This window comes from Heteronotia binoei, chromosome 8 (assembly GCF_032191835.1).
Source record: "Heteronotia binoei isolate CCM8104 ecotype False Entrance Well chromosome 8, APGP_CSIRO_Hbin_v1, whole genome shotgun sequence".
Classification (NCBI taxonomy): Eukaryota; Metazoa; Chordata; class Lepidosauria; order Squamata; family Gekkonidae; genus Heteronotia; species Heteronotia binoei.
Window position 1 is genome coordinate 25,291,849 of NC_083230.1, and position 26,949 is coordinate 25,318,797.

The following is a 26,949-nucleotide window of genomic DNA, read 5'->3' on the forward strand; positions in this document are numbered from 1 at the left end:
TTTCATGGTTTACTTGAGAGACTTTTTTAAAAAAAAACTTAATTTTTTATTAACTTAAACATCTTGCAGAGTGGTAAAGCAGTTAGGGTTACCATGTTTTGAAATGCAAGAGAGAGAGAGAGAGGACATATTTCCAGACTGACTACTTCAAACAAGTGATCACTACAACAATCTTTTTTAAATACCCTACTATTTAAGATGTGATAATTGCTATTAACTACAGTACAGTACATTAAAAAAATTATTGCATAAAACCATTGCTATTAACTAGGCATATTCCTAACTTTCCAACCCCAAGAGGACATTTTCATCAGTTTTGTTTTAAAAAGAGGACAAACACCAAAAAAGAGGACATGTTCTCTAGAAAGAGGACACCTCTAGAGTGTTGGACTAAGACCATGCTTAAATCCCATGAAAGCTCACTGGGTGAGTCAGTCACTCTCTTAGTCTCATGTACCTTGCAGGGTGGTTGTTGTGAGGATAAAATGGAAGAAGAGAGAATAAAATTGTAAGCTGCTTTGGGTGCATGCTTGGGAGAAAAGTGAGGTAAAAATATCTCAATAACACCTGTGGCCTCTTCCAACTACTTCAAAGTTTGCAGCATGTCACCAAAAGCAGGATACAAATCTTTTAATGAATAAATATCATTTGCACATATTGTAGGATATACTTTTAAGGTTAAACTATATGGAATTTAATTGGCAGCACCTATCTTGAACTATTTATTTCAATTGTTACCAATATACATAAAATACTAAAAAAAAAAAGTTGTACCAACAAAAGTTTCAGGAAGTTGGATTGTCACAAGTTGTATTTTGTTTCATTTTTCTCTCTTGAAATCATCTGTAGAAAAAAATGTGTAAAAATAATCCTTCCACAAGTAGACTTGGATCCAACCCCCCAGTTTAAAATTCTGGTACCTTGATCCTAGTCATGGATATTTGCAGGCAGAAATAGTGGTGATTAACTTCCAAGTAATTTGTGTTAAGGATAAGCTACAAAATAATTGGTCTGGAAATCATGGTAAATCATGGAGGCCCTTTCCATAAAGGTCATAATCTTTGTACAGGATGTACCCTTTAAGGACAGGTGGAAGAGGAAGCTTCTTCACTGATAGTGGCTTCTGTAGCCTCTCTAATCCTATACATTTATGTATCTTCAGGCGGCACAGATGCTTTAGTGGGCGGGGGTTCTCTGAAAGACAAATCAAGAAAAAATATAAATGCACTCCTATTGATTTAATGACTATGTAAGTGCTGTGGTGAAATTCAGCTCACCATGTGACTCAAGAGCACTGCCAACAACTTAGTTAAACAGGTAACCACTATGACCTATACACCAGCTAATACAAAATCTCCAAATCAGACATGCTCTTTGCCATGACTATCTGCTTTCAAGTACATCCCTTCATGTGCAGCTGTAAGGCATTTAGCTTAGTATAACTGTTTTAATAGCTTGGACATTTATTTCTGGTATTATTTAAATTACAAAGACTTGGTGAAGACTGAAACAACCATTCTCTTTCACTTGCTGAGCTTTGGTTCCTATGGTACAGTGTTTTCAGCTTGCAACTTGACCTGTAGATCAAGACCTCATCCATCTGACATCTTGAGATCTACTTGGCCATTACATCTCTCTGCCTAGGTTCTACTTTTCATTTGCTGATTAGAGTGATACTGGGCATCCCTTGTTGTTCCCTTGATCCTAACAGTATTTCAGTGGTGTTGACGATCATTGTTTAAGATTACTGCACAGATATTCTATCAGAAATAAATGAGGTTACTGGCAGATACTTTGTTTGTTTGTTAAAACATTTATATCCTGCCTTTCCTTATGGTTCAAGGCACATTACAAGAACAGTTAAAACATTTTCTGTTAAAGACAAAAATAAAAAAGCAAACTCCAAATCTCCCCTCCTTTCCCACCTCAAAAGTCCTGGCGAACAGGCAGACCTTGCAGTACCTCCTGAAGATCTCTAAGGAGGGGACCCCTCTAGCCTGTTCAGGGAGCCCACAGAGCTGAAGCCATGATGGAAAAGACCTGAGCTCTTTTGATGCCAGACAGGCCACCCTAAGTGTTGGAATAGCCAACAGATGGCTGCCTGCATAGGGACAGATGTTCACGCACAGGGACATATGAAAGGAGACCATTCGTCAAATAGGTGGATCCCATGTTGTGAAAGGCTTTAAAGGTCATATTCAATAGAATAAGATTCACTGAGACTAGCATCAGATTAAGACAACCTATGCCAAATTTATGAGGCCCCACTACAGGCAGGAAGGCAGGCAGGAAGGAAGGAAAAGCAAAAATGTTTGTATTTAGAAACTGGTCATAATCTGAGGCCCTAAACAGTTGCTTGCTTAGTTTGTGCATAAATCCAGCTTGCTTGAGATCACACAAATTATGAACCTAATATAATATGATCTACATTTACCTAATATTTGCTGGATCTCTCTCCATTCTTTCTGTGTCTCCAGGACAAATTTAAGTTTTGGACACAAGGGAACGTAATCCATGTAATCTATCAAAATGCGAACGATCGGTCCTACTAAATGTTTCATCCAAGGAAGAGTTATAAAGTCACAGAACTGAAAGGAAAGACATCCAATGTTGGTTTAAATCCTCTCTAAAGAATGACTTCCAAATAAGTTTTTGAGAAGCATATCACCAGATGTTCAAAATAAGCACAGCAATGACTTTACTTTGAATCCTTTAAAACAATCTAACTTTTTGTTCTGTTCAGAAATTAGGCTGCTAGACTTTGAGCTAAAGATAATACTCGCAGATGTGGAATCAGACGTCTCATATAAGGTTGCCCTTTTTGCCTCAGCAGCAAATAAAATTCGAGCCAAACTAGCATCAGTATAGGTTGGTAGCATATGAGTTATTCCTTTCTCCTGTGAAACAAGTTTTAAAATGCAACTTTAATAGCATTTTAACTCAGTTTCGCTATACTGCGTTTTATCGCACACAATTTTTTTAGTGTTAACTTCTTGGCCATTGGCCCTAAGCAATAAAATTAAACTGAACTAATTATAATAGAAGAATAGGGGTTTTTCTGGATGGATGAGGGGCTGCAGGAGACAGAGAGAGATGGGAAAAATCTGTTTTTTGGATCCAACCCATAATTCGGTATATATTTGTGTTTGTCCTATCAGCAAATCCACAAACCGTACTGCTTTAACTGCACCAGCCTGCTCATCATTGCTGCAGGCAAATACAATTTACAAGATCTCCTTGTTCACTTGGCTTGAAATGCAGAAACTCTAGTTTGAATTTTAGGCAGAATAACAAGAGGATCCTATAGGTCATATTAGGCTACAGGAGTGCCAAGCAGGCTGGTGTAAATAAAGTGGTATGCTTAGCAAATGGGGCAGAACTGCACCCATCTGGCCCCCTCCTCAGTTGATAAATCTGTATAAGGGCCACCATGATCAGAGGTAACACCAATACTCCCTTGTCCCTAGCAGCCAAGTGGCAAAAAGAAATTCAGTGTAGTAGGTTTGTTCTCATTTTACTCCCAGTAGTGCTCCATAATAATTCTTCAGTGCTTCAGCATTGTTTCTGGGGCAGCCTTCTTGCTGATATAGCACTGAACACACTGTTGCCGCTGCTTCATTAACAGTTCTGCCTTGGAACAATGCATCTATTGTGTTGGTGGAGTATTCTTAGTGTTCAAGAATGATAAGACCAAGGGCGTTTTCCCACAGAGCTTACCTCGGAGCAGCGTCCCTCTTCACCGCGCAGCGTCTGTGCGGATTTCCCACCAACTGCTCCGCATAACCAGGAAGTGCTGGACCTTTTGCATCACAGATGTAAACCGCTAAAAACCAGTTTACGTTAGCGACGCAAAAGCCGCGGCTCTTCCTGGTTATGCGGAGCAGTTGGTGGGAAATCCGCGCAGACGCTGCGCGGTGAAGAGGGACGTCGCTCCGAGGTAAGCTCTGTGGGAAAACGCCCCAAGAGAACAGTTACTCTGAAGGGAATGTACTAAATCAAGGACATTAATTCTTCAAAGAAAATGGTACTAAATCGGCTAGCCTACTATGCCATAAGACTCTTGTAGATCCTTAGAGCAATTACACAATGTCACAGTCAACTGAGGCAAGAACATGAACTTTATATCAATTTTTTTTTCTTTGTACAAAAGCATTTAGCTATGTTTTCAGCCTTGTCCTGCACTTGGTCTTTGCATCCTGGCCGAAAAGAGGGAAGAACAAATACCTATACGGACCACTTGTTCGTTATCGTTTTTCTTTAGAATTATACTATCCAATCATAGTGACATGTATGTAATCTTACATCTGATATATACTTGACTACGTTGATGAAGAATAGTAAAAAGATAGGCAATGTGCTTACCGGATTATCTTTAATCACACACGATGTCCATCCTGGTAATATTTCTGCCTCTGGAGTTGACCACACAAAAGAATTTCCAAAGATGTCCCCATGCATGCAGTCAAAACACATTCCAACATCATACCCATGATTCAGAAGTAGCCTTAGCATGACTTCATCATTCAAAGCATACTGTATGGCACTGGGGAAGTGGGTGTCATTTACGAGGTTAAAATAGCAGTTGACATTGGCTCCATAAGAAAGCAGCAACCTTACGATTTCATGGTTGCCAGCTCTCACTGCCACAAGAAGGCAGTTCAGTGGGTCTTTGTTTGGGTCCGCTCCAACTTGGAGTAATACTTCAGTTGACAGAATGTCATTGTTGGAAACTGCAAAATAAAGAGCTGTTTTCCTTTCATCATCATAACTTTGTGAAATGTTTTTAGCCAGAAGAGCATTGACGTCAAAACCATTTTCAATTAGGAGTTCAAGGCATTGTGGATTTTGGCCGTCTGCTGCTGAGTGAATGGGACTTAGCCCGCTTTTCCGGATTGCAGTTGCGGATGTCACAGGAATTAGGTATTTCAAGGCCCTAGAAGAAAAAGAAATGAATTAAAAGATGGCTGGAAAGTCAGAATATATGGCTACACGTTGTCTAGCATCACTACAGCTTTCGCTGCAGTAGCTTGGTTCAGTATTGGAACAGATAATAAAGATCAAACAACTACCTATTTTGTTCCTGTCTTGTTCCCCACTTACTACACCACACCAGACTTCAGATTAGATGGGGCTTGATTTCTAATGGGGAAAGGATTAAATCCCAACTACTTAGGTTGCCGCTGCCCCTAGGACTCCCCCATCCCCCTCTGAGTAGTTTTTTTTTTTTTGTATTAAAGAAAGCATTTACATCAGGCATTTTTCAATGACTACAAGCACTTTCCGCTGCTTCTAACTCTAGCTGGCTTTGTGAAAGGTCCTGTCCCTCAGCTAAACCAGGTTTTAAAGGCTTTGAAAATAAAATGGCATAAAAGGTACTATATCCCACACTGATATCCTGTCATAGGCTGAGCGAGAAATCCAATTATATAAAAACTTGTGCAAGTGGAATCATGCTTTAGGAAGGCAACTTCCACATCGAATTGTCCCTCTGTAGCCTTCTTTGCTTTCCAAACTTGTGTTTCTGCAAGCTGGTGAACTCTCTCAAGAACAGCGTGGGGAGGGGGGGCAAAGCAGGAATTTGCAGTAGAAGGCAAGAATCAACAAAAATTGCCCTTCCCTCTTTCACAAACAGAAATGCCATCTCGCTGCAAGCACTGCTGCTGAACCAACAGTACAACATCTTAGGATTTGAGTAAAAAAAAATTACTCTGTAATGAGCCATGTTTGTTGGCAGTGCTATATAAGTAATTACATTTATAGCCTAATCCTTAAATAAACAGTGGGCTAGTCACACAAATACAGGAAAGGTAAAAGAAATGTACTCACAGATAATGCCCTTCATAGGCTGCTCTGTGTATAGGGAGATGCCCTGCCTTATTGGGTATGTTCCCACTGCCTCCATACTCCAACAACAAAGCTATACAGTCTGGATTCCCACCACCTGCTGCTTCGAACAGTATTGTGCAGCCATCATCAGCTGTAGCAGAAACGTCACCACCTAGTGGAAGAAGGCTCACTTAATCCAAAAGAACAAGAAATCTATGGCTACATTAAAACAAAACTGGCAACCCTTGCTTAATTCTTATAGCAGAAATATCCTAAAAAATAACATGTACATTTGAGAGCTTGTACTTGAAGCGACAATTGTTTATTTCTGTTGAGTGCTAATTTTTTTTTATAGGATTTGTCCACCTAGTCTGTCTGCAGATTTGACATTTTTCTTTGGTTTTAGCATGCCCTTTTTCCTTGGAATGGAATGACAGCACTTCTGCCAGCGTTAGACAGGCTAGAACTCAACAGCTTTTGTTCTGTGCCACTGGGATACAAATATTCACCTCTGTTTTTCTCTGGTTTGTACAAAGCTCACTTGTAAGTAGGTGAATGCCAGGCAGTTGCAGCAAGTGTAGCGTAAAGTTGGCTATTCATCAGGGAACTATCATCTTTCTGTGTTTCATTTTCAAGACTCCTTCAGGGGAATGTAAAAATAACTGGATTATCTTGTTTCCTCATCAATATTTAAGTTATAGTATCCCTCCCCCCCCCCTTATGAACCACATTAAAACATCACGGGACTTTGAAGAGAGTTGGCTAAGGTTTTATCAGAAACAACATAATTACACTTTTGATTTGGAATGCCAATTTGGTAACTGAAATAAAAGGTGGAAGTGGGAGCAGAGGGGTACACTCTAAATCTTACCTTTAAAAAGATGTCCCAAAGAAAGAGGAAAGGATAATGAATAGTTGCAAGTGAATGGTTTAACAATAAAAATCCTTGTGGTAGTTAGTTTGGTGAGAATGTCATGGGCAGGGACTATGTATACATATGCATCGATGATAAAAGTGAGGAACTGTGCAGACACCCATATCCTTGCAATAAAAGATGGCGCTGGAAAAAAAAATTGGTTGCTCCATCATTTTAATTACTTGGGGTTTTTTTCCTGCTTGGTATTGGTAGGTAATCTCTTCTGCCTTTGCTGTTCTGAAAGTTTATTCATTAATTGAACTCCTGCCCTGCTGCTCCCTTCAGAACTCAGTGCAGCATCAAACACAAGCTATATCATTACATCCTTACAATAATTCTTTACAGCTGGTATGAACAACTGTATAAAGGGGAAGTGTGTGATTATCATGTTGTGTGAACAGGGCAGCACATATACATTCCAGCTTCGATAGGCACCAGGGCATTTTTTAAAGCAGGAACGCACAGGAAATACACTTCTGGCTGGCTTGGAGTCAGGGGGTGTGGCCTAATATGCAAATGAGTTCCTGCTGGGCTTTTTCGCCAAAAAAGCCCTGATAGGCACAATCTGGTAACCTGAAGAATCTGAGTCTTCTGATCGCACATATCAAAGCAGGAAAATAAACATGTTGATTTGTTCACATAAGCAAGGGTCCTAGACTTAACCAGAAGCATTACGTGGCATGATGCAGGGAACAGGATGCAGGGAGCTGGAAGTGCCTCTCCTCTTTCCTCATTGCCACAGCATCCTGGTGTGCTGGAACTTCTGGGCAGGCTTCTGAAGTGCTGGCTCCAGCATGAATCACAGGTGGCAATGGAAGCTCAGGGCAAGGCTGCTTAGGCGGACTAGAAGGATGGAGTCCCCTCTCTGGTCTAACTGGCCTCCTTTTAGCTGCGTCTGCTGTGGAGCCCATAGTCAGCCATCACAACTCTTTGTCACAGAGTAAGAACTATTTGTAGGGCTTCATTGAGTTGACAATTGGAAAAATTAAATTAAATACATCTCGATTAGGCAACCAACATACATGTCATGGTAAGATGACAGTTTTATCTTCTCTTAACAGATTTGGGAAGGAACAGGCTCAAGAACACCTTCAAACTCTGAAGCAGGGTATGAGATTAAGAGAAAAACTTGGCAGAATCTGCTACATGCTGAAGTGCAAATCCTGTTAACTCACCTTTATGAATCAGATGTTCCAGCACATCACAGTGTCCATATTCAGCAGCCACACCTAATGGAGTAACCCCATATCCATCTCTCAGGTGCACGTTTCCACCATTCTTCAAAAGAAGAGCAATAATATCATTGTGACCCTGTTTTGCAGCTTCATGCATTGCAGACCAGCGTTTTACACATGGCTGATTGATGGTGCAGTTGAATTCAATCAGAGCAGAGGCCATTTTGTAGGAGCCCTGCCTTACTGCTGAAAAATGAAATGGAGGAGGGAAACCATTTTAGACACGTTACTTAAAAAGGAGAAAACGCATTCACTGTATCATCTCACACTTTTTTTTTTAATTTGGGTAAAGACAAATTTACAGTGCAATCCTAAACAGAAGTGACATCCTTGTAAGTCCCTAATGCGTTGGGTTTTTAAAAAAGTGTAACTGCTTACGTCTGCCTCTAAGAAACTGAGCTGATTTTTTGTAAAAGTCAGATTTCCAGAAAAGGTTCAGGTTTGTGTTGGTAATCGAAATATAGTTTAAAAGAGGAAAGTGATTTAGATCCAAGAATGTTTTCTTTAATTTATTTGAATAGTACAGTTCATAACTTATTTGAACCCAAATGTCAACTTTGCTGCCACATACACCCAGACATCACAATCACTGGACCAAACAACATCAACTACAGCATCCCAGGCTCATTCACTTGCTCATCTTCAAACATTGTATATTCCACTGAGTGCCAACAATGCCTTTGGTTCTATACATACGCCAAAGGATGAATCTGACAAAGATGGAGGTTCTCTATCTTAGTTGCGGTGATCTGGGAAGGGAGGTCCCTTTGCTTGCTTTTGAGGGTGCCGTTGATGCTGGCCCTGAAGGTCAAGAGCCTGGGAGTGCGCCTGGAGTCCTCTCTGACTATGGAGACCCAGGTAGCAGCCACTACCAAATCCACCTTTTTCCACCTGTGGTGGGTAGTTGGCAGTTGGCCCCTTTTCTGGAGCATGGTGACTTACCAATGATGATCCATGCTACGGTCGCCTCGAGAATAGATTACTGCAATCCCCTCTACATGGGGCTACCCTCGACTCTGATTCAAAGGCTATAGCTAGTGCAGAATGCTGCAACACAGTTGTTAATGGGGCTCCCTTGATTGGAGCATATTCAACTGGTGCTAAAAGTGCTGTACTGGCTGCCTATTGCATTCCAAATCCATTTCAAGGTGCTGGTACTGATCTTTAAAGCCCTATATGGTCAAGGGCCGGCATATCTATGGGACTGCCTTTCCCCATATGTTCCCCAGAGAGTACTGTGTTCAGGAGCTCAAAATCTGCTGTCTATCCCCATACCAAGGGAGGCCAGACTGAGTTCCACAAGGGCCAGGGCCTTCTCAGTGGCAGTGCCGATGATGTGGAACACCCTCCCAGAGGCTGTAAGGGCCCAGCGGGATCTTTCCCAATTCCACAGGGCCTGCAAAACAGAATTATTCTGATTGGACTATGATATTTAAATAGAAGAGAACTGCCACTTTAACAGAAGCTGAGCAACACTAGCTATGAGGAGCTGGAGACCGTCATAAGGACCACTGTCAGATAAAAGTAACTATGTCATGATCCTGGGCCTAGTGAGGCCTGCAGGCCCCAGGGAAGCCTGCTTAAGAGTTACTGGGAAAAGCCTACATCTCCCAGGAATCCCCTCTGTCTTTCCGATTGGGTAGTGAGGGTTTTGGAGGAAAACAGGCCCGGAGAGGGGTGGGGCCTGGGAAGAGACTATAAAGGCCAAGCCCAGGAAGTGGGTGTTCTTTTCCTAGGAGGCAGAGCTGAGGAAGAGCTGCTGCCAGGGAGAGACCCTCACCCTGTGAGGTAGGGCGAGTACGCCCAGGTCTGACTGAGACTGGAACAGTAAGTTCAGACGTGTTATGGCATTTGGTTATGTTCCCCTTCAGCCCTTTTACTGTTTTATGCACCTTGTTTGTTATATTGCATTGTCCTCTTAATAAACCTTTTATCCCCTGTTGTTAACTCTGCCTGGCCCTCACACCCATTAGTTGGCCTAAGCTAAGGGAGGCCTGGAAGGGCTTGGGAGGTTACTCTGGGCCTTCTCAAGGGAGACCCTTTAACCCAGAGTGGTGGCAGCAATTGGTGAGACCCCCCTGAGTCTTGACAAACTATGAAACCAATATGAACTAAATTGCCTGCTGAAGAAGGTTGTGATCCCGCCTATTTAATTCCCTTGAGTAGCAATACGATGTTGTTTTAACTGATTTTAATATTGTTTAAGTTTACTGAGTTTAATACTGTAAGCTGCCCTGAGTCCACTCGTGGAGAGGGTGGGATATAAATCCAAAGTAAATAAATAAATCAATGCAAATAAATCAACGCAAATCTGACATCAGGAATCACAAAACTGAGACATCTGAAGAACACATCACGTCATTCCTGAACATTCAATGGGTGACCTCAGATTCGCTGTTTTATTGCAAAGGAACATCAAGAACAGAATGGAAAGGGAAATTGCTGAATTACAAATTATTACAACACTTGGAACAAACTCCTCTCTAGGACTCAACAGGGATATTGGGGTTTTTTTTATCTCATTACATATGCTTTTTAAACTCGTTACATTGTTTTTTTTAATCTCATTACATATTCTCACAAACCAGTGTTATGCATCCACTGTATTCTAATGTCTTTCTTTCTTTCTTTCTTTCTTTCTTTCTTTCTTTCTTTCTTTCTTTCTTTCTTTCTTTCTTTCTTTCTTTCTTTCTTTCTTTCTTTCTTTGTATTAGTGTACTGGAATAATGTTTGTAATACTGTGCTACATATTATATTAGAATGGAATTAGGTGGACAGAAACTCCTCTAAGAGAAAGATATTGTTAGTTTAACCCATGCTTGATGGGAGACCAATGGAGCATGACAACAGACTCTAAATGTATTGCTCTTTACAATTAAGAAACTCAATGACATAGACTCTCACCATCAATCTTCAATTCTGACATGTTGATTGCCTTTGCTACACCCCACCCCCCAGTTGAAGCCAGGCAGATGATAATCAGAAACCAAATTTGTTATACTGTCTTGTGATCCGTCCTGCCTGCTTACAGGGAGGGTGGAATATAAATTTAAATAAATACATAATTATTTTAATGTGTTAAAAATATTTTCACTATTTTGCATGCTAATTCACTGCCCACTCCCTATATGTAGTACTGTTAATTGCATTCCATTTCATTAAGAACATAAGAGAAGCCTTGTTGGATCAGGCCAAAGGCCATTCCAGTCCAACACTCTGTGTCACACAGTGGCCAAAAAACCCAGGTGCCATCAGGAGGTCCATCAGTGGGACCAGGTGCCTTTTTTTTTATTATTGCAATCGCACACAGTCTCGACATTTTCAGCAAGTTATCTACCACGACCCCAAGCTCTCTCTCTTGGTCAGCCTCCTCCAGTTCACATCCCATCAACTTGTATTTATAGTTAGGATTTTTGGCCCCAATGTACATTGCCTGACAAAGTGTGCTTGACACACAAAAGCTCATACCCTGAATAAAACTGTTGGTTTTTAAGGTGCCACTGGACTCTTTGTTCTACACTTAGTTACTGGTATCAGAATAGGATTCTGACATTTTGAGAATGGATATTGAAGATTTTCTTGGCACCAGTGGTCAAATTGACAAAGTTCTTTTGAGTCAAGAAAGTGAAACACAAAACCAATTTAAAGAAGAAATGCAATGCTGTTTATATTGTAATCTCTCTTCAAGGCTAATAGTAGTAATTGTTTCACATTATTATAAAACATACATTATAAGAAAAAGTATCTAATGTATAATCAAATTCAGCATTTATTAAAAATCAAATAGTGGGATATGCAACAAAGCACACAAACTATGAATGCCAATCAGAACCCTCTGTATTAATTAAGCAATTCTATGAAATTGTTCATTGGCTTCTATAATGGCACAAATGTAACATTCAAGAGAAATCATAGTATGCCCTTCTAAGTCCACTGAAGACAAAACTTTTAGAAGGATGGAATTGTTAGTCAACTGGCATGTAATTAACAAGATGGGTGAACTAAATTGCAGTCTCCAGAAGCAACGTGGTAAGAACTGGTAACACATGAAAACACGAAAAGCCACATAAGGAAGAAATTACCGATAAGAAGAGGTGTTTCTCCTTTCCTGTTAGTGGTGTTGGGCCAGACACCCTTCTCCAGTAGTGTTCTGACATTTTCGACAAGACCAGATTTGGCTGCCAAAGTCAAGGGGGTTTCTCCATCACACGTTTTATATTCCCACATTGCTTTATAAGAAGCTAGATTTTTAAGAAAGTAAAAAATATGATACATCAGCGTTATTAAACATGAGAATATCAATTATGTTCAAAGGAAACTGATGTGTAGAGCCCAGGGCTCTGTGTGAGAATCTCCACATCAGGCGCTATGTTTGCCTCCATGATTCTACCAAGATATGTTTCGGATTCCATAGATATAGCTGTCAGTTTCAAATTAATACTTATTTTGACTCCTTGATATACACACAAATGAACTCACTTCCATCTGCCTTACACGGAATCAGTCCATTAAGGTCAGTAGCTATCCAGGTTCTCAGGTACAGGTCTAATCTGTTACGTCATGTTTTTAGCTGGATGTGCCAGGGACTGAACCTGGGGCCTTCTGTATGCCAAGCAGATGCTTTGCCACTGAGCTGCAGCCCTTCCCTGCTATATTAAAGTTTGCTATTTGTTGTCCCTCTTCTGTTAATTTCTAATAGGTTTGGGTAGAGAAGATCTTGTGTTTGTTTCCTCTGCACTTGAGCCCCACCTTGTACCTCCAGTTATTGGCCTTTGCCTGCCTGCTGTTCCACAGCTTCTAACCATAGGCTTGCCTCCCCTTGCCTTCGGATATCACCTTTCAGCCTATTATCAGCTTCTGATTTGACCTCCTGGCTCCAGGCACTACACAAGATTCAGACCATGCTTCTCGCTTCAGAGGCTTGCCATAAATTGAATCATATCCTGGTATTATCTTCTACACTTCCTTAGCAAAATTTACCACAATGCACTTAACATTATGAAGCCAACTATGTACATACAGTTAAGAATTCAGATCAATAAAACAACTTAATGCCTCTAAGAAAGCAATGGCAGCATTGATTCCATCATATTTTGTTTTGTTATCCTGCGCACTGACTTACCATCCAGTACGACTTCAAGTATTTGCAGGACTGGTTGGGCAGCAGCTTCATGCAAAGGAAACCAACCTCTCTCATCAGCCTCATCCAAGGCGTATTTGTATTTCACAAAATTTTGAAGGGCAAATACTTGACCTAAATTTTAAAAAAGTCAGGCTGTAACGAAATGGATGGCTAACTCGCACCCAAGAGCAGCAACTGTTTTCTTTTGGTACTTTTACCTTCTCTTATGGCAGTTACAAGCTGTCTGTTCTGCTCGCTGACTTTTACAAACCTATTGAAAGGACAACAGGAAAGGTCAGGTGTAAATAAAAACGCAAACTTCAGGACCAAACATTAAGAGCCAGGTTGGCATAGTGGCTAAGAGCGATGGACTCGGGTTTGATGCCTGCTGGGTGACCTCGGGCCTGCCTGTCACATTTCTCTCAGAACTCTCTCAGGCCCATCTACTTCTCAAGATGCCTGTTGTGGGGAGGGGAAGGGATGGTGACTGTTAGCCACTTTGAAACTCCTCGGGGTAGAGAAAAGCGAGGTATAAAAACCAACTCTTCTTCTATTGTCTCATAACAATTATTCTAACAACCTAAACCTTAAGAACATCATCAGTGATAGAGGTAAACTTATGAGCAATCCTCAGACAAGCAGAGGGAGTCTGCTACTGTGCAACAACATAGCCCAAGGGTGATTTACTATCAGTGCAAGCCTAAGCAGAGTTACACTATTCTAAGCTTATTGACTTCAGTTAATTTTAAAGGGTGCAACGCTGTTTAAGACTATACTGCACACCTCCTTGTACCTGGGTGTACTGTCTCCTATTCTTCTTTGTCCTAAGGTTATCTCCATAAGCATGATGAGGCCCAAGACCAAACAAAGATGACATACAAGATATATTCCAATTAAAGTGGTTAACAGACAGGTACTCATTGTAAAGAAACCCATTTTTTTGTAGGGAACTTGCCAAACAATTATAAAACTCTCGCTCTTGGAAAGCTGCTATGCCTCCATAACCGTCCCCCCTCAAAAGCTCTAAGTCTAAGACCTGTCTGACGAGGATGATTTTGGAGATCAAGGCTGAAGCAGAAGAGGGTTGATTTGTGAAGGAAAAATGTATGCTTCTTTTCCAGGTTTTTGTACATCCTTTCAAATTTGCTTGTGTCCATCCCAATTCATGGGAGGGAAGGAGGCTATACCATGAAATAAAGAACAGCTGCACAGGAGTCTCTCATCTACCTTTCTGAATAATTAAATACATAACAATGATTTGGGGGGTGAGTTACTCAAGGATAGTAGTCAGCAAAAACGTCTGTAGCACAGAACATTGAAAATCGGCTTCAAAGACTGCCACAAGTACCTTGAACATATGAAGCTGCCTTATACTGAATCAGACCCTTGGTCCATCAAAGTCAGTATTGTCTTCTCAGACTGGCAGCAGCTCTCCAGGGTCTCAAGCTGAGGTTTTTCACACCTACTTGCCTGGACCCTTTTTTTGGAGATGCCAGGGATTGAACCTGGGACCTTCTGCTTCCCAAGCAGATGCTCTACCACTGAGCCACCGTCCCTCCCTCACCGTACCTTGTTTCATTACTGGGGGAAGAAGACTGCTGACTCCTTTCACTCTCCAGGGATTCTTGAATGCTAAACTGAACAGCATAACTGGTCAGTTGATCATCATCAGGCTCTTCATTTTCTTCCATTTCTCTTTGTATGGGTTGATAAGCTGTTCTCAAGGTACAAAAAAAATGGATTAAAGGTCATATTTGTGCCAAATTGCTGTTCTAATGTGGTGGGGGCAGTCTAGAAATAAGAGTTATTAATTTGCAAGAAGGAGGTTATCGTCACTTTAGGTAAGAAAGCAGAGACAAAAAACAGAGTTGTATTGAAGGATGAATATGCCCTAAGCTGAACTGTTTCCTGGGGTCTCACTTTTGTCGCTCACACATAAATTGTATTTCCCCTCTGACCATTACTTGAAGGAACATATTCTTAGGCTACTGAAGCAGAGAAATAACGAGGTCCACACACTGCTGTGTTGAAACAAATTTTACTTTGATATCAAGGCAGAACTTAGCCAGCCATTGGCCCAATATGACTAAGTTAAAGTTATTTTCATTCAGACCGTTTTTATTCACACCCCAAAACAAGCAGGCAGGCCCCCAGACTTATCTAACTTAACATTCCCCACCCCCTTGCTCTCCTACCTTCTGTCTCCATGCGTTATCAGCTCTTGCAAGAAGCCTCTCTGAGGCCTCTTTGTTATCTACTTTACAACCTTGAATCTGCACCCACTGAGACTATCTGGCCTCTAACGGGCAGTTGCTTCAAACATTGCATCAGACATTCTCTTTCTGAAGGCACAAGCATGCTTTTATTCATTATTATAGGGGTATTCATTAATTATTCAGGGGTCCCCCTTCACTACCAGTGTAAATGTCTTTGGGCAACTGAAACTGAGTGGTAGCTGCTCACGTTCACTCAGACTCCAGGTTTAGGCAGAATTATCTGCTACAATTGAAATATGAGTCTCATTTCTGAATTATGTGAACTTCACACGTTAGCAACTTTTTCTGAACACCACTGCATCCCTTTCCTTTATAGGGAAACGGACTCAAGGCTCCGCTTTGACCCCGTTTCTGGCCACAATAACTTCTATAAATAAATATAGCTCCTGAACACTCATAAATCTCTTTATTTTTGGCATTGCAGCATAAAGCCTTGTGTCATTCATAATACATGGGTGCCAGCTTCTTTATTCTGCCACCTTTTTGAAGGAGAGGGAAATTTTAACATAACTGGTTAAAAAAAGATTTCACACACCAGTTTGTTATTTACTGAAGTGGCCCAAAAAATACTGGAACCTGTGCCCTGCATACCTTTCAAGTCATAACACAGGCTTAACTAAGAGTAGTATATAACAGTTTCGTTCAACACCAGCATCAAAGCTCACGCAAAGCGAAGCACTAAGAGCCCACGCAAAACAACACTAATGACAAAAAGCCGATAGTTTTGGCAAAGGTTGCTTTTGACTCTCCAGCCAAATGTGATATTTGTATCTTAGGTAGAAATAATAAAACATTCTTTAGGGTTTGTAGAATCTTTTGGGCTCAAGTGCCGTGTTCTACTGGAGAAAGTTTTTCCTCCAGACGTTTCGTTCTCGGCTGCGGAGAACATCCTCAGTGGCGTTGCAGCCGGAGCAGGCACTCTGACCTTCTTGGCTGCTGTTCATTGAGTGAGGCCAGGGCTTCTGGAGAGCTGCTATTTCTAAGCTGGAGGGGGTGTGGTGAAAGGGTAATAGGTTTGTGGATGTGCCCATTGTTTGAGCCCGAAAGATTCTACAAACCCTAATGATGTTACCAGCCGTGAAAACCTGAAATCTTTAATAAAACATTCCATTGTTACGTGGGTGTTGTCACGGTAAAAAAACCCCTAAGCATTTAAAGCAAGCGCCTCAGTCCTGTTGAACCTGACAGCACTTTGGGAATATTGAGAATGGGCACTAACACAAAATGGCTGCCATGAAGTGCTGGGGCTGATCACAAATGCTGATGAAGGCAGCCATTTCTGAATGGGTGCTTCCTGCAGACAAAAACGTGATGTCTTCCAGGTTTTGTCAAAGCAAATGGCAGCCAAGAAACCAATCAGCAAGTGCCATAGTACCCACAAGTGCCACACTAGGAATCACTAGTGCAAAGCATTTTTAACATGGCTGCTTACAGTCTCTATCTCTTAATTTCTGCTGAGATGATAGTGTAATGTGAGTGGTATGAGATCAGTCCAACCCTCTCCACCAATGTTCTTGCTAAATGCAAGAACCCACCTGGAACTGGGGTTGCCAGCCATCTGGTAGCAACTCTTGGGAGCTTTTGGGGAGCAGGGCATGGTAGCATAACATGTAATAATACTGCGTCACCATCACTTCTGGGTGGGTATGTAACTGGAAGTGAAGTTGCATCACTTGACACCACTTTTCACACTCGTTTTGCTCTGGCTGCTCCGCTGAACAGCAGCAGAAGTTTCCTTAGGGCTTTTTTTTTTGGTAGCAGGAACTTCTTTGCATATTAGGTCACACACCCCTGATGTAGCCAATCCTCTCAAAACTTACAGGGCTCTTAGTACGAGGCCTACTGTAAACTCCAGGATGATTGCCTACATCAGGGCTGTGTGACCTAATACGCAAAGGAGTTCCTGCTACAAAAAAAGCCCAGGGAGACCTGGCACCCTTACTGAACTCTAGGTACGGCCTACACAATGCAGGAAATGAGAAGAACAGTAGTGAAAGAAGTCAATAGTGTGGTTGCCCTATATTTTTCTATTTACTTGCTTCATATATAGCCCACCTTTCTCTCTAATGAGAACTCAAAGCAACTTACCATGTTGTTTGAAACTATTCTTAAGTTCTCTTACCTCATGGAAAGACTGCTAAAGCCAGATAATGTTCAACTTCCATCAAAACCTTGCATATTTCTCGATCTCCATATTCCTAGTGCTAAACACATTCACTTGAACATAATTTCCACAGACCTTCCCGGAATTTATTTCCATATAAGTAACAACTAATTGCATCTGCTGAAGCAGAAAGCAAAGCCTTGCCTCAGAACAGCTGCCCTAACTTGTGTAGAATGTGCAACAAAAAAGCCACACGGGTAGATGATTAAGAAAAGGCAATAGCTCTGTGTTTGGAATGCCTCTTATGCAATACCAAGTATTCTAAAACAATATAATGTCCAATAAAGATACTTTCTCCGATTAATGTAGAAAAATCATTCTTTACTCATATCCAAGATTTCAAAGGATTTGTAGAAATTCATTAATACAGGAATTCATAAAAGTTCATAGAAATTCCAGAATTGCACAATGTATGCAGGAGATATTGAAAACTTTCAATTCTCACAAACAGCTTACACGCACAACCAGTCTGAAGAGCTCCTGTTAACGGATTGCTGTAATCTTTAAATGATTAGACCTGTGAAGGAGTATATCACACACCTACATAGGAGAATGGGTAAGATAACAGCAAAAGCTGGGGAAATAGAATAAAAATTATTTGTAGTGTGATGAGTGAAGCGTAATAGTAGGTGAGTGTTTGGTGCTTGTTCACAGATGTATTATAATAAATGAAAGAAGTATCATGTACTGATATTTTAATGTAATTTTTTTTTCATACATAGGAAAATTAGCTTGGATAAAGCAGTAATGCGAAACAGGAGCTCTTCAGACTGGTTGTGCGTGTAAGCTGTTTGTGAGAATTGAAAGTTTTCAATATCCCCTGCATACATTGTGCAATTCCGGAATTTCTATGAACTTTTATGAATTCCTGTATTAATGAATTTCTAGAATTTTTTTTGAAATCTCAGATATGAGCAAAGAATGATTTTTCTGCATTAATCGGAGAAAGTATCTTTATTGGACATTATATTGTTTTAGAATACTTGGTATTGCATAAGAAGTATTCTAAACACGGAGCTATTGCCTTTTCTTAATCATCCAACTTGTGTAGAAGCAATAGCTTGGCAGATTCCAGGAAGCAAGACTGGAGAGAAGTGTTCTTCAAACTGTGCTCCAAGCAGTGCTTGGATATGTCAGAAGCTTATCCTTCTCGATTACCAATGAGTAATCATGGACAAGCTTGCCTAAGAGATATTACGGGTATCCTCCTCTTCCCCAGTACACAACCATTCTAAGGGGTTTTGTAATATATACAGAGCAACAGTGAAGCCCAATAGGTCTGGCAAAGACCTTGGAAGTTTATATGATCAATCATAGGCTAGCTCTTCTTATATTTTCAGTGTACTGTGTACCTAAATATTCTGTAAAGTACAATGCTTCCACGCAAACATATGAGAGTTTGTTGGCAGACAGGTGAAGATGGAAAGGGTTCCTCATTAGAGTTGCCAATCTCCAAGAGAGGTCTTAAAGATCTCTAGGAATCATAACTGATCTCCATATTGCAGAGATCAGTTCTCCTAGAGAAAATGCCAAGCTTTCTTCCCCCTCCAAACTCTACCCTTCCCCAGCCCTGCCCCCAAATCTCCAGGAATTTCCCAATCCAGAGTTGGGAACCCTATTCTATAAAAAGTGTGAGATTCTGTTCAGTATTGTTGCCCACAGCATATATACTGTGTTCAAGAAAATGGTATTTGTCCAGTTCTTCCACTTGCCCTACATATGGGGTAAACACTTTTACTGTAGCTTCTGGACAGGCCTGTATATTTTCAGACAGGAAAAAAAATGTGTTTTGTTTTTGCCAGGCACAAGTTCAGAATTATTTCTCGCTTCCAGCCATTTTTTTGTTTCCAGCTGTATACGTTTAAGGTGAATAGCTTTTTTGCAACAGGTTCTGTCCCTAGACCTACAAAAACCTGATGTACTCGTCCCACAGGCTGCTGAAAAGAACTCACTTGGTGGCTCACTGGTTGCCAACTTCCAGGTGAGGCCTGGAAATCTTCCACTATTGCAGTTATCTACAGATGATCAAGATGGTGAAGAGATACAGGTTTTTAGGACAGAGCACAAGCCCCTTATTCCCCACCAGTGCTCTATGCAAGAAGCGGGATCCTGCTGCACCAGAGGAAAAGGATATGGCACCCCCCTGCTTCCAATTCTATGCCCTACTGACATAGCGAACTATCAGAGCATTGGACAGGATGCTAATTATATTTGAGGATTGTTGCTTAGTGCTATTTTGCACAATTTAGTACTTTATAGTCCACAGATTTCAATATTAGTGGACAAACACATGATTTTCTCCTGTTATAAACAAGACAATTTGAAAGGGTTAAACCTAACTAGATTGTTGCCTTTATGAAAAGATAATACACAAGATTAAAACAAAAATTTTCATGAGTACAGATTTGTTGCAAATATTTTGAATAGTAATAGAAAAGGACACGTACAGTACAATCCTGTGCATAATTATTCATTGAGATTATTTCCAGGTAGGAACGGATAGGATTTCTGCCATCACCCCCTAGAACTGTATTAATATTACTAATTTCAAGATAATTCAATAGGTTTATAATACTGAAGAAATGAAATGGCTTAATCTTATTTGTTGCTTTATAAGTAAGCTAGTTTTTTATAACCAAAATGGTCCATAAACATTTCAGCTAAGATTATTCATAATAACATCACCATGGTAACAGTAATCTATATTTAGAGTAATTCTTAATCTAATATTCCTGGTTAGTAATTGGCAATCTGCACATAAAGGGAAAGTCTTACCTTTTCAGAATCTTGCCATTATTTCATTGGATCGTGAATTTCAAACATGAGAGCATAGGCCTGTGAGCCACTGGATCATATGGCATTTCTAAAATTAAGTACGCCGTTGGTAGTTAAATTAAGGTCTGACCTTATACAACTGTAACACAAGCAGACTCGAGCCTACAGGAAAGTATGGCACATGATTACTCTGAACTCCTCATCAAAGTAAACAGAGGTCTGACTGGTATAATAAGATTATTTGGACCCTGCTTGGCTCAGTCAACCCTCTTTAAGAAATTAATTATTGGTCATTGTACTTCCAAGTTCAAAATAGATCTACAATAGAATTCTCATTAGCTGTACTAGATACAGGATTGCACCTAGATAGTCAAATAACTGACCGGCACCAAAAATACTGAAGGAAGTCTATAGACAGCACACGGTTGGATTGATGTATTGATTTTAATGTTTTAATTATGTAAATTGCTATTGTATTTTAAAATTTGAATTTTGCTGTTAGAACTTTTATGTTGTGAGCCGCCCTGAGCCCGCTTCGGTGGGGTAGGGCGGGATACAAATCAAATAAATAAATAAATAAGTAAAATAAATTCCAAATGCAGTTTGCATATTGACCAGGGGCCTGCAGCCTGTAGCTCTGGATTGAAATGCTGCTCTTTAGAAAGAAAAACCATCCTTTGTATTAGGAATAGTCCATAGGGTCGCCAATTCAAGGTCAGGAAATACCTGAAAATTTGGGGGTGGAGCCTGGGGAAGACTAAATTTGAGGATGGAGGTTACCGATCCCTAGAAAATTGTGATGTCACTTCTGGGTTTTCACTGGAAGTGACATCTCGCTGTCACTGATGGCCCCTCCCCCACATCTCCTGCTGGGTGCCAGGCTGTGCCTAGCAAGCCTGGTTGGTATTCTTGAATGGATTACATCCTGTAATGTCACCAGCCCCATTAGAGTTACCAATTCTGGCTTGGAAAATTCCTGGAAATTTGGAGGCAGTACCTGCGGAGGGGAAAGTCTGGAGAGTGAGCTCAGCAGCGATATAATGCCATACAATCTGCCCACTGAGTCTCTGACGCTGCCATTTTAGGGTTGCCAGCCTCCAGGTAGGTCCTGGAGATCTCCCACTTTTACAACTGATCTCCAGATGGGAGAGATCAGCTCCCCTGGAGCAAATGGCTGCTTTGGACTCTGTGCCATTGTCACATGCTGAGACCCTCCCCTCCCCAAACCCCACCTCTCCTGGATACACCCCTAAAGTCTTCAGGTATTTTCCAACATTGACCTGGCAACCCTATGCCATTTCACCCAGGGGAATTAGCTTGCCAATCCTGTCAGGGTGGGGAATTCCCCAGCTCCTTCCTTGGAGCAGCAGGAAGAGAAAGATTTTGAAAAACAGCAGCAGCTAGAGTTGCCAGGAGGAATGGAGCCAGGAACAAGGTTTTGACAAGCATGATTGAACTCTGAAGGAACTTCTGGCCTTCACATTTAAGAAGAAGGAGATTGGATTTATACCCCACCTTTCACTTGGAGTCTCAGAATAACAACCTCCTTTCCCTTTCCCTTCCCCACAATGGACACCCTGTGAGGTAGGTGGAGTTGAGAGTTATGGTTGACCCAAGGTCACTCCAGCAGCTGCATGTGGAGGAGTAGTGGGGAATCAAACCTGGTTCTCCCAGATAAGATTCCGTGCACTTAACCACTACATCAAACTGGCTGTCTCTCAAAGGGACTGTGCTCCTTTGAAATGTCTTTCTGTCACTGGAAATAATGGAGGATGGGGGCACCTTTTGGGGGGCTCTCAGAATTGGACCCCCTGGTCCAATCTTTTTTAAAATTTGGAGGGTTTTTTTTTTAGAACAGGCACCAGATGCTGTGCTGAAAAATTGGTGCCTCTACCTCAAAAAACAGGGGGGCCCCAAGCCCCAGATACCCACAGATTGATTCTCCATTATACCTTAATGGAATCTGTCTTCATAGGGTATAATGGAGTTCCCAGTGGACATTCCAACACTCCCCCTGCACTTTCTGATAACCCTGAAGTGGGGAAGGGCCTCCAAACCAGGGGATTCCCTGCTCCCAATTGGGGACTGCCAACCCTAGCAGCAGTGTGTGTTAGCTCTAGGAATTGCCAAAAACTCTATGGTAAAATCATATGATAAACTGTACTGGGATTTCACCAGAAGTGACATATTGGCACATGTGACATTGCCCCCCACCTGTCCCTGCCTCCCCTCCAGGTTGCTATGGTTGGGTAACCCTCAGGGGAACTGGTCACTGTAATATGGTGGTTAATTGTAGTTGTGGTTGAACACTAGGCTCACTTGAAGGCTGTCACAATCCTATGCAGGTGAGATGCTAGCAAAACCAGTATGGAAAGAGAATAGACACAAAGGTTTTTATGGGACTAAAGAGAGTCATAGAAATGATGTACAAAAACAGAAATAGATATAATTACTATTAACAATGGCAAACTTAGCAAAGATCTGTATCAGTGTACTAAAACAACAGCAGAAGGGCCCCGGGTGTGTTTTTATTAGTTATTGTGAGACCTTTTGTGTCCCACTTCCTAATAAAGTACTCACAACAACCATTGTTTGAGCTGTAGAAAGCTTATGGGTTATCAATCACCATGTTAATAATCAGTAATGTTAAATCGTATAGGTTTGGTTATTCAAATTAGGTTTCCCAACACTGGTTCTTTGTTGACCTTATGTTATTAATTTTGACAGTTTGGCTCTAATTATAAAAGTTTGCAGATCACTGGTGTAAACAAAGCTCATGCCACTGAATTGATAGGGCATGATCATATTTGAGGGGAGTTGAACTATCATAACTTCCTCCATGAAATAACTGAGCAGGTGTATTGGAATTCCCCCCCCCCTCCATCTTTTTTTTTTTTTTAAGTCTTATATGCTGTTGCTGTAGCTCCATCATTATGCAGTGCACTAGAATTTGACTTGCGGTATACCCCCAAATGTGTCAGCTTTTTCAAGATTTGCAAGAGGGGGTACAATGGCGCCATTACTTAGTCGACAGACCAACCAACAATCTTTTAAACGATGTTGCCTCTGATTAGGTGACTTGCGTGTTTCCCATTTCTAAGGCAAGCGGATTTTTATTAATTTTTTTTTAGTTTAAAAAGGTTCTTAGTGGTCATTACATTAGAGGGGCCTCCTTCACAACTTGGCATTAAGCAGGGCTCTTTTAAAGTTTAGTTTATTCTATTTATATCCCGCCCTCCCCACCAAAGCAGGCTGAGGGCGGCTCACAGTACACAGTAAAGCACAGTAAAACAATTTAAATAAACATTAAGTTAAAACAGTTAAAACAATTTAAACAATTGGGTGCTAATTTCCATTTAGTTACAGATGGCATTCTATGTTCTTAGACATCCTATTAGATCTTATAATCTTGGCAGGTTGAGTTAAAAGCTCGTTGGAATAGTATCGTCTCGCAGGCCTTGCAGAACTGGGCAAGGTCCTGCAAGGTTCTAACCTCCTCAGGCAGTTGGTTCCACCAATGGGAGGCAGCGATTGAGAAGGCTCTTTCTCTGGTTGATTTCAATCTTGCCTCCCTCGGCCTGGGGATTGATAGTAAATTTTGCATTCCAGTTCTAAGTACCCTCTGGGGAACATGTGGGGAGAGACGGTCCCTAAGGTACGCAGGTCCTTGGCCATATAGGTCAAAGTATTTTATTGTTGTAGCCATAGGCCATAACAACCCAGCAAACCCTGCCCCCCCCAAAGTATACAGTTTACTTCCAGCCATAAAAATTAAAACATAACAAAATACAGTACTATGAACAAGATTTAAACCATATATAATAGAACAATGTGACAGAATGAGGCTATAACTTGGCCAATTTTTTTGTATGGGTGGCTTAAGTTATCTTCTTCCTTATTTTTATTGCTAAAAAGATGAAAGTAGACATCTGGAATGGCATTAGCCAATAAAAATTTAATACATTCCTCTTCTGATTTAAACTTTGTGAGAAATTGATTCAGCAGGTTATTTTGGATGGGCCCATAAAATGGACAGGACAGAATACAATGAACAATACCTTCTATCTGATTGGAACAAAGAAGCTGGTCCATGGGTATTTTTTGAAATCTACCCTGAAGGTACAAGGATGGCATAGTTTGGAAATGGGCTTGGGTAAATGCCGTTCTTAAAGGGGCATTTGAGAGGTCAGCTAGATAGCGGGGAAAGGACTGCAGTTGCCAGGTTGCCACACTTGAGGAAGGGAACCAACTGTCTTATCTGCCTGAGATGATAGAAAGTGGTTTTGGCAGTGGCTGCTATCTGGGCCTCCACTGTCAAAGAAGGCTCCAGTAGCACCCCCAAGCTTCTGACCCTGGGCGCCTTTGTAAATGGCGCACCATCAAAAGCCGGTAGGGGGATTTCCCCGCCAGGACTGCTGCGACTCATGCAAAGGACCTCTGTCTTCATCGGATTCAGCTTCAGTCGACTCAATATGAGCCATCCTGCCATGGCTTGCAGTACCAGGTCCAAATTTTTTTGGCTATAATCAGACCGGCCATCCATCAGTAGATAGAGCTGGGTGTCATCCGCATACTGATGACAGCCCGGTCCATACCTCCGGGCAATCTGGGCAAGGGGGCATATGTAGATGTTAAACAACATCAGGGAGAGCACCGCCCCCTGAGGTGCACTGCAGTTAAGCAGGTGTCTTTGGGATGACTGTCCCCCAATTGCCACCCTTTGTCCCCGACCTTGCAGGAAAGAGGAGAGCCATTGTAAAGCCAACCCCTGAATCCCTGCGTCGGCGAGATGGTGGGTGTCAAACACAGCCGACAGATCTAACAACATCAGCATCGCCGAAGCATCAAAAACACATTTGCACCTTTGACTTGCTCCCAATACATTTGCTCAATGCTTATTTTAGTGCTTATTCCAGACAGTTTCTTGTTCCTCTTTTAGGCAGCTGCAGCAGAGCTGGTGGGTGAAGGATTAACTTCCTCTTTCCTTACTTTCACAATCTAAAAGGATTATTTCACAGAGGCATCTAGCAAGCACTTTTAAAATCTCTTTGACCTTTTGTTTTCTTGCCCTTGTGCCTAATTGAGGGATTTCATTTTATCTTATTTAATATCTTTTTATTTCAGCCCTGCTTCACTACAATAATTATTTATGCTGCAACAGGCAAATGAGGCAACTTAACTGAAATCAGGGCACTTTTTTTGGTAGAACACCCCTAGCAGGAACTCATTTGCACATTAGGCCACACCCTTACAGCAAGCTAGCAGGAACTGTGTTCCTGTGCGTTTCTGCTAAAAAAAACCCCACCCTGACTGAAACACTCCCCCTGCCAAAACAAACCCCTCCTAGTTTTGTCTTCACGTTGTAATGCCCAGGGCACAGACCGAGGTTACTTTGTAACACCCCCAGCCTGCTGAACCTTTGGGTTAAGGCAAGTCTGTAGGGTTGCCAATCCCCAGGTGGGGGCAGGGGATCCCCCGGTTTGGAGACCCTTCCCCTGCTTCAGGGTTGTCAGAAAGCGGGGGGAGGGGAGGGAAACGTCTGCTGGGAACTCTTTGTTATTCCCTATGGAGATTTATTCCCATAGAAAATCATGGAGAATTGATCCGTGGGTATCTGGGGCTCTGGGGGGGTGGGCTGTTTTTTGGGGTAGAGGCACCAAATTTTCAGTATAGCATCTAGTGCCTCTCCCCAAAATACCCACCAAATTTCAAAAAGATTGGATCAGGGGGTCCAATTCTATGAGCCCCAAAAGAAGGTGCCCCTATCCTTCATTATTTCCTATGGAAGGAAGGAATTGAAAAGGTGTGCCGTCCCTTTAAATGTGATGGCCAGAACTCCCTTTGGAGTTCAATTATGCTTGTCACAGCCTTGACCTTGGCTCCACCCCTAATGTCTCCTGGCTCCACCCCCAAAGTCCCCAGATATTTCTTGAATTGGACTTGGCAACCCTACAAGCCCGTGATGGTTATCCGAATATTGGGATGGGGGGGGCGGGTAGGGAAGCACGTTGAAGGAGACTTCCCACAGACCCGCAGTCCAAAGCTGTCCCCCCCCCCCCACCTTGCAAGATGGAGCTGGGTTGATGTGTCATGGTCGAGACACAAGTTGGTAAGACATCTTGTAACAACTCGTTTGCCACCAACTTCTCGCGCTTTGCTGATGAAACGCCACAGACCCTGTCTGCAGCTGAAATACTAAACTAATTACCAAGATGCATGTGGGCAAACACCACTGCTGTTTCAAGACATGAACGTCAAAAGCCAACCGTAACGAATAAAGAAAGTTGTGCTATTTGAACTCCGGCTAATAAAGGCAGGGACGGATTTCGCTTTGGACCAACCTAGCGACTCGAAACATCTGTTGTTGCAACCATCGGGCGCATGCGCGTCTGATGTTTCAAGCACGAACGAACCCTATTCGTATCCTCCAAATGGGAAAGCGCAACGAAATAAATCTACGTTTAAAAAGCTGCATCAAGGGGGAAGCCCTAGTTAAATGACACGCAAACAGCTGCCAGGTATTTCCCGCACGATCGACGCGCCGCATCTCCTACACTGGGCGCCCTACCCAAGGGAACAGAGCGACGCTACCCTCTGTCGTACTTCGGAGCGAAGTCATGTGGCTCGGGCGCATG

The 26,949-nt window shown here is 41.8% G+C and overlaps 1 protein-coding gene across 2 annotated transcripts; it reads right to left on the reverse strand.

Moving 5' to 3' along the window:
- Positions 1 to 615: 615 nt before the first annotated feature.
- Positions 616 to 26,935, reverse strand: ASB15 (ankyrin repeat and SOCS box containing 15). Of its 2 annotated transcripts, XM_060244816.1 has the most exons (11): positions 26,830 to 26,935; positions 20,315 to 20,402; positions 14,669 to 14,813; positions 13,318 to 13,370; positions 13,100 to 13,231; positions 12,060 to 12,218; positions 7,918 to 8,163; positions 5,827 to 5,998; positions 4,363 to 4,933; positions 2,435 to 2,588; positions 616 to 1,194 (listed from the first exon to the last, which is right to left on the reverse strand). In XM_060244816.1, exons 3-11 carry the CDS (start codon positions 14,788 to 14,790, stop codon positions 1,019 to 1,021), a joined length of 1,785 nt encoding a protein of 594 aa, XP_060100799.1. In that variant the 5' UTR covers positions 14,791 to 14,813; positions 20,315 to 20,402; positions 26,830 to 26,935; the 3' UTR covers positions 616 to 1,018. The 2 variants fall into 2 exon arrangements, with proteins under 2 accessions (XP_060100799.1, XP_060100800.1); XM_060244817.1 differs by lacking the exons at positions 13,318 to 13,370; positions 20,315 to 20,402; positions 26,830 to 26,935 and having other exon boundaries at positions 14,669 to 14,779.
- Positions 26,936 to 26,949: the final 14 nt, after the last annotated feature.

Excerpts from the sequence above, each read along its gene's own strand:
- ASB15 (XM_060244816.1), bottom strand. The coding sequence starts at position 14,790 with ATGGAAGAAAATGAAGAGCCTGATGATGATCAACTGACCAGTTATGCT. Across the intron at positions 13,232-13,317 it reads TGTAACTGCCATAAGAGAAG|GTCAAGTATTTGCCCTTCAA; the intron begins GTAAAAGTACCA and ends TTTAAAATTTAG. Across the intron at positions 8,164-12,059 it reads AGAAACACCTCTTCTTATCG|CAGTAAGGCAGGGCTCCTAC; the intron begins GTAATTTCTTCC and ends TTCATTTTTCAG.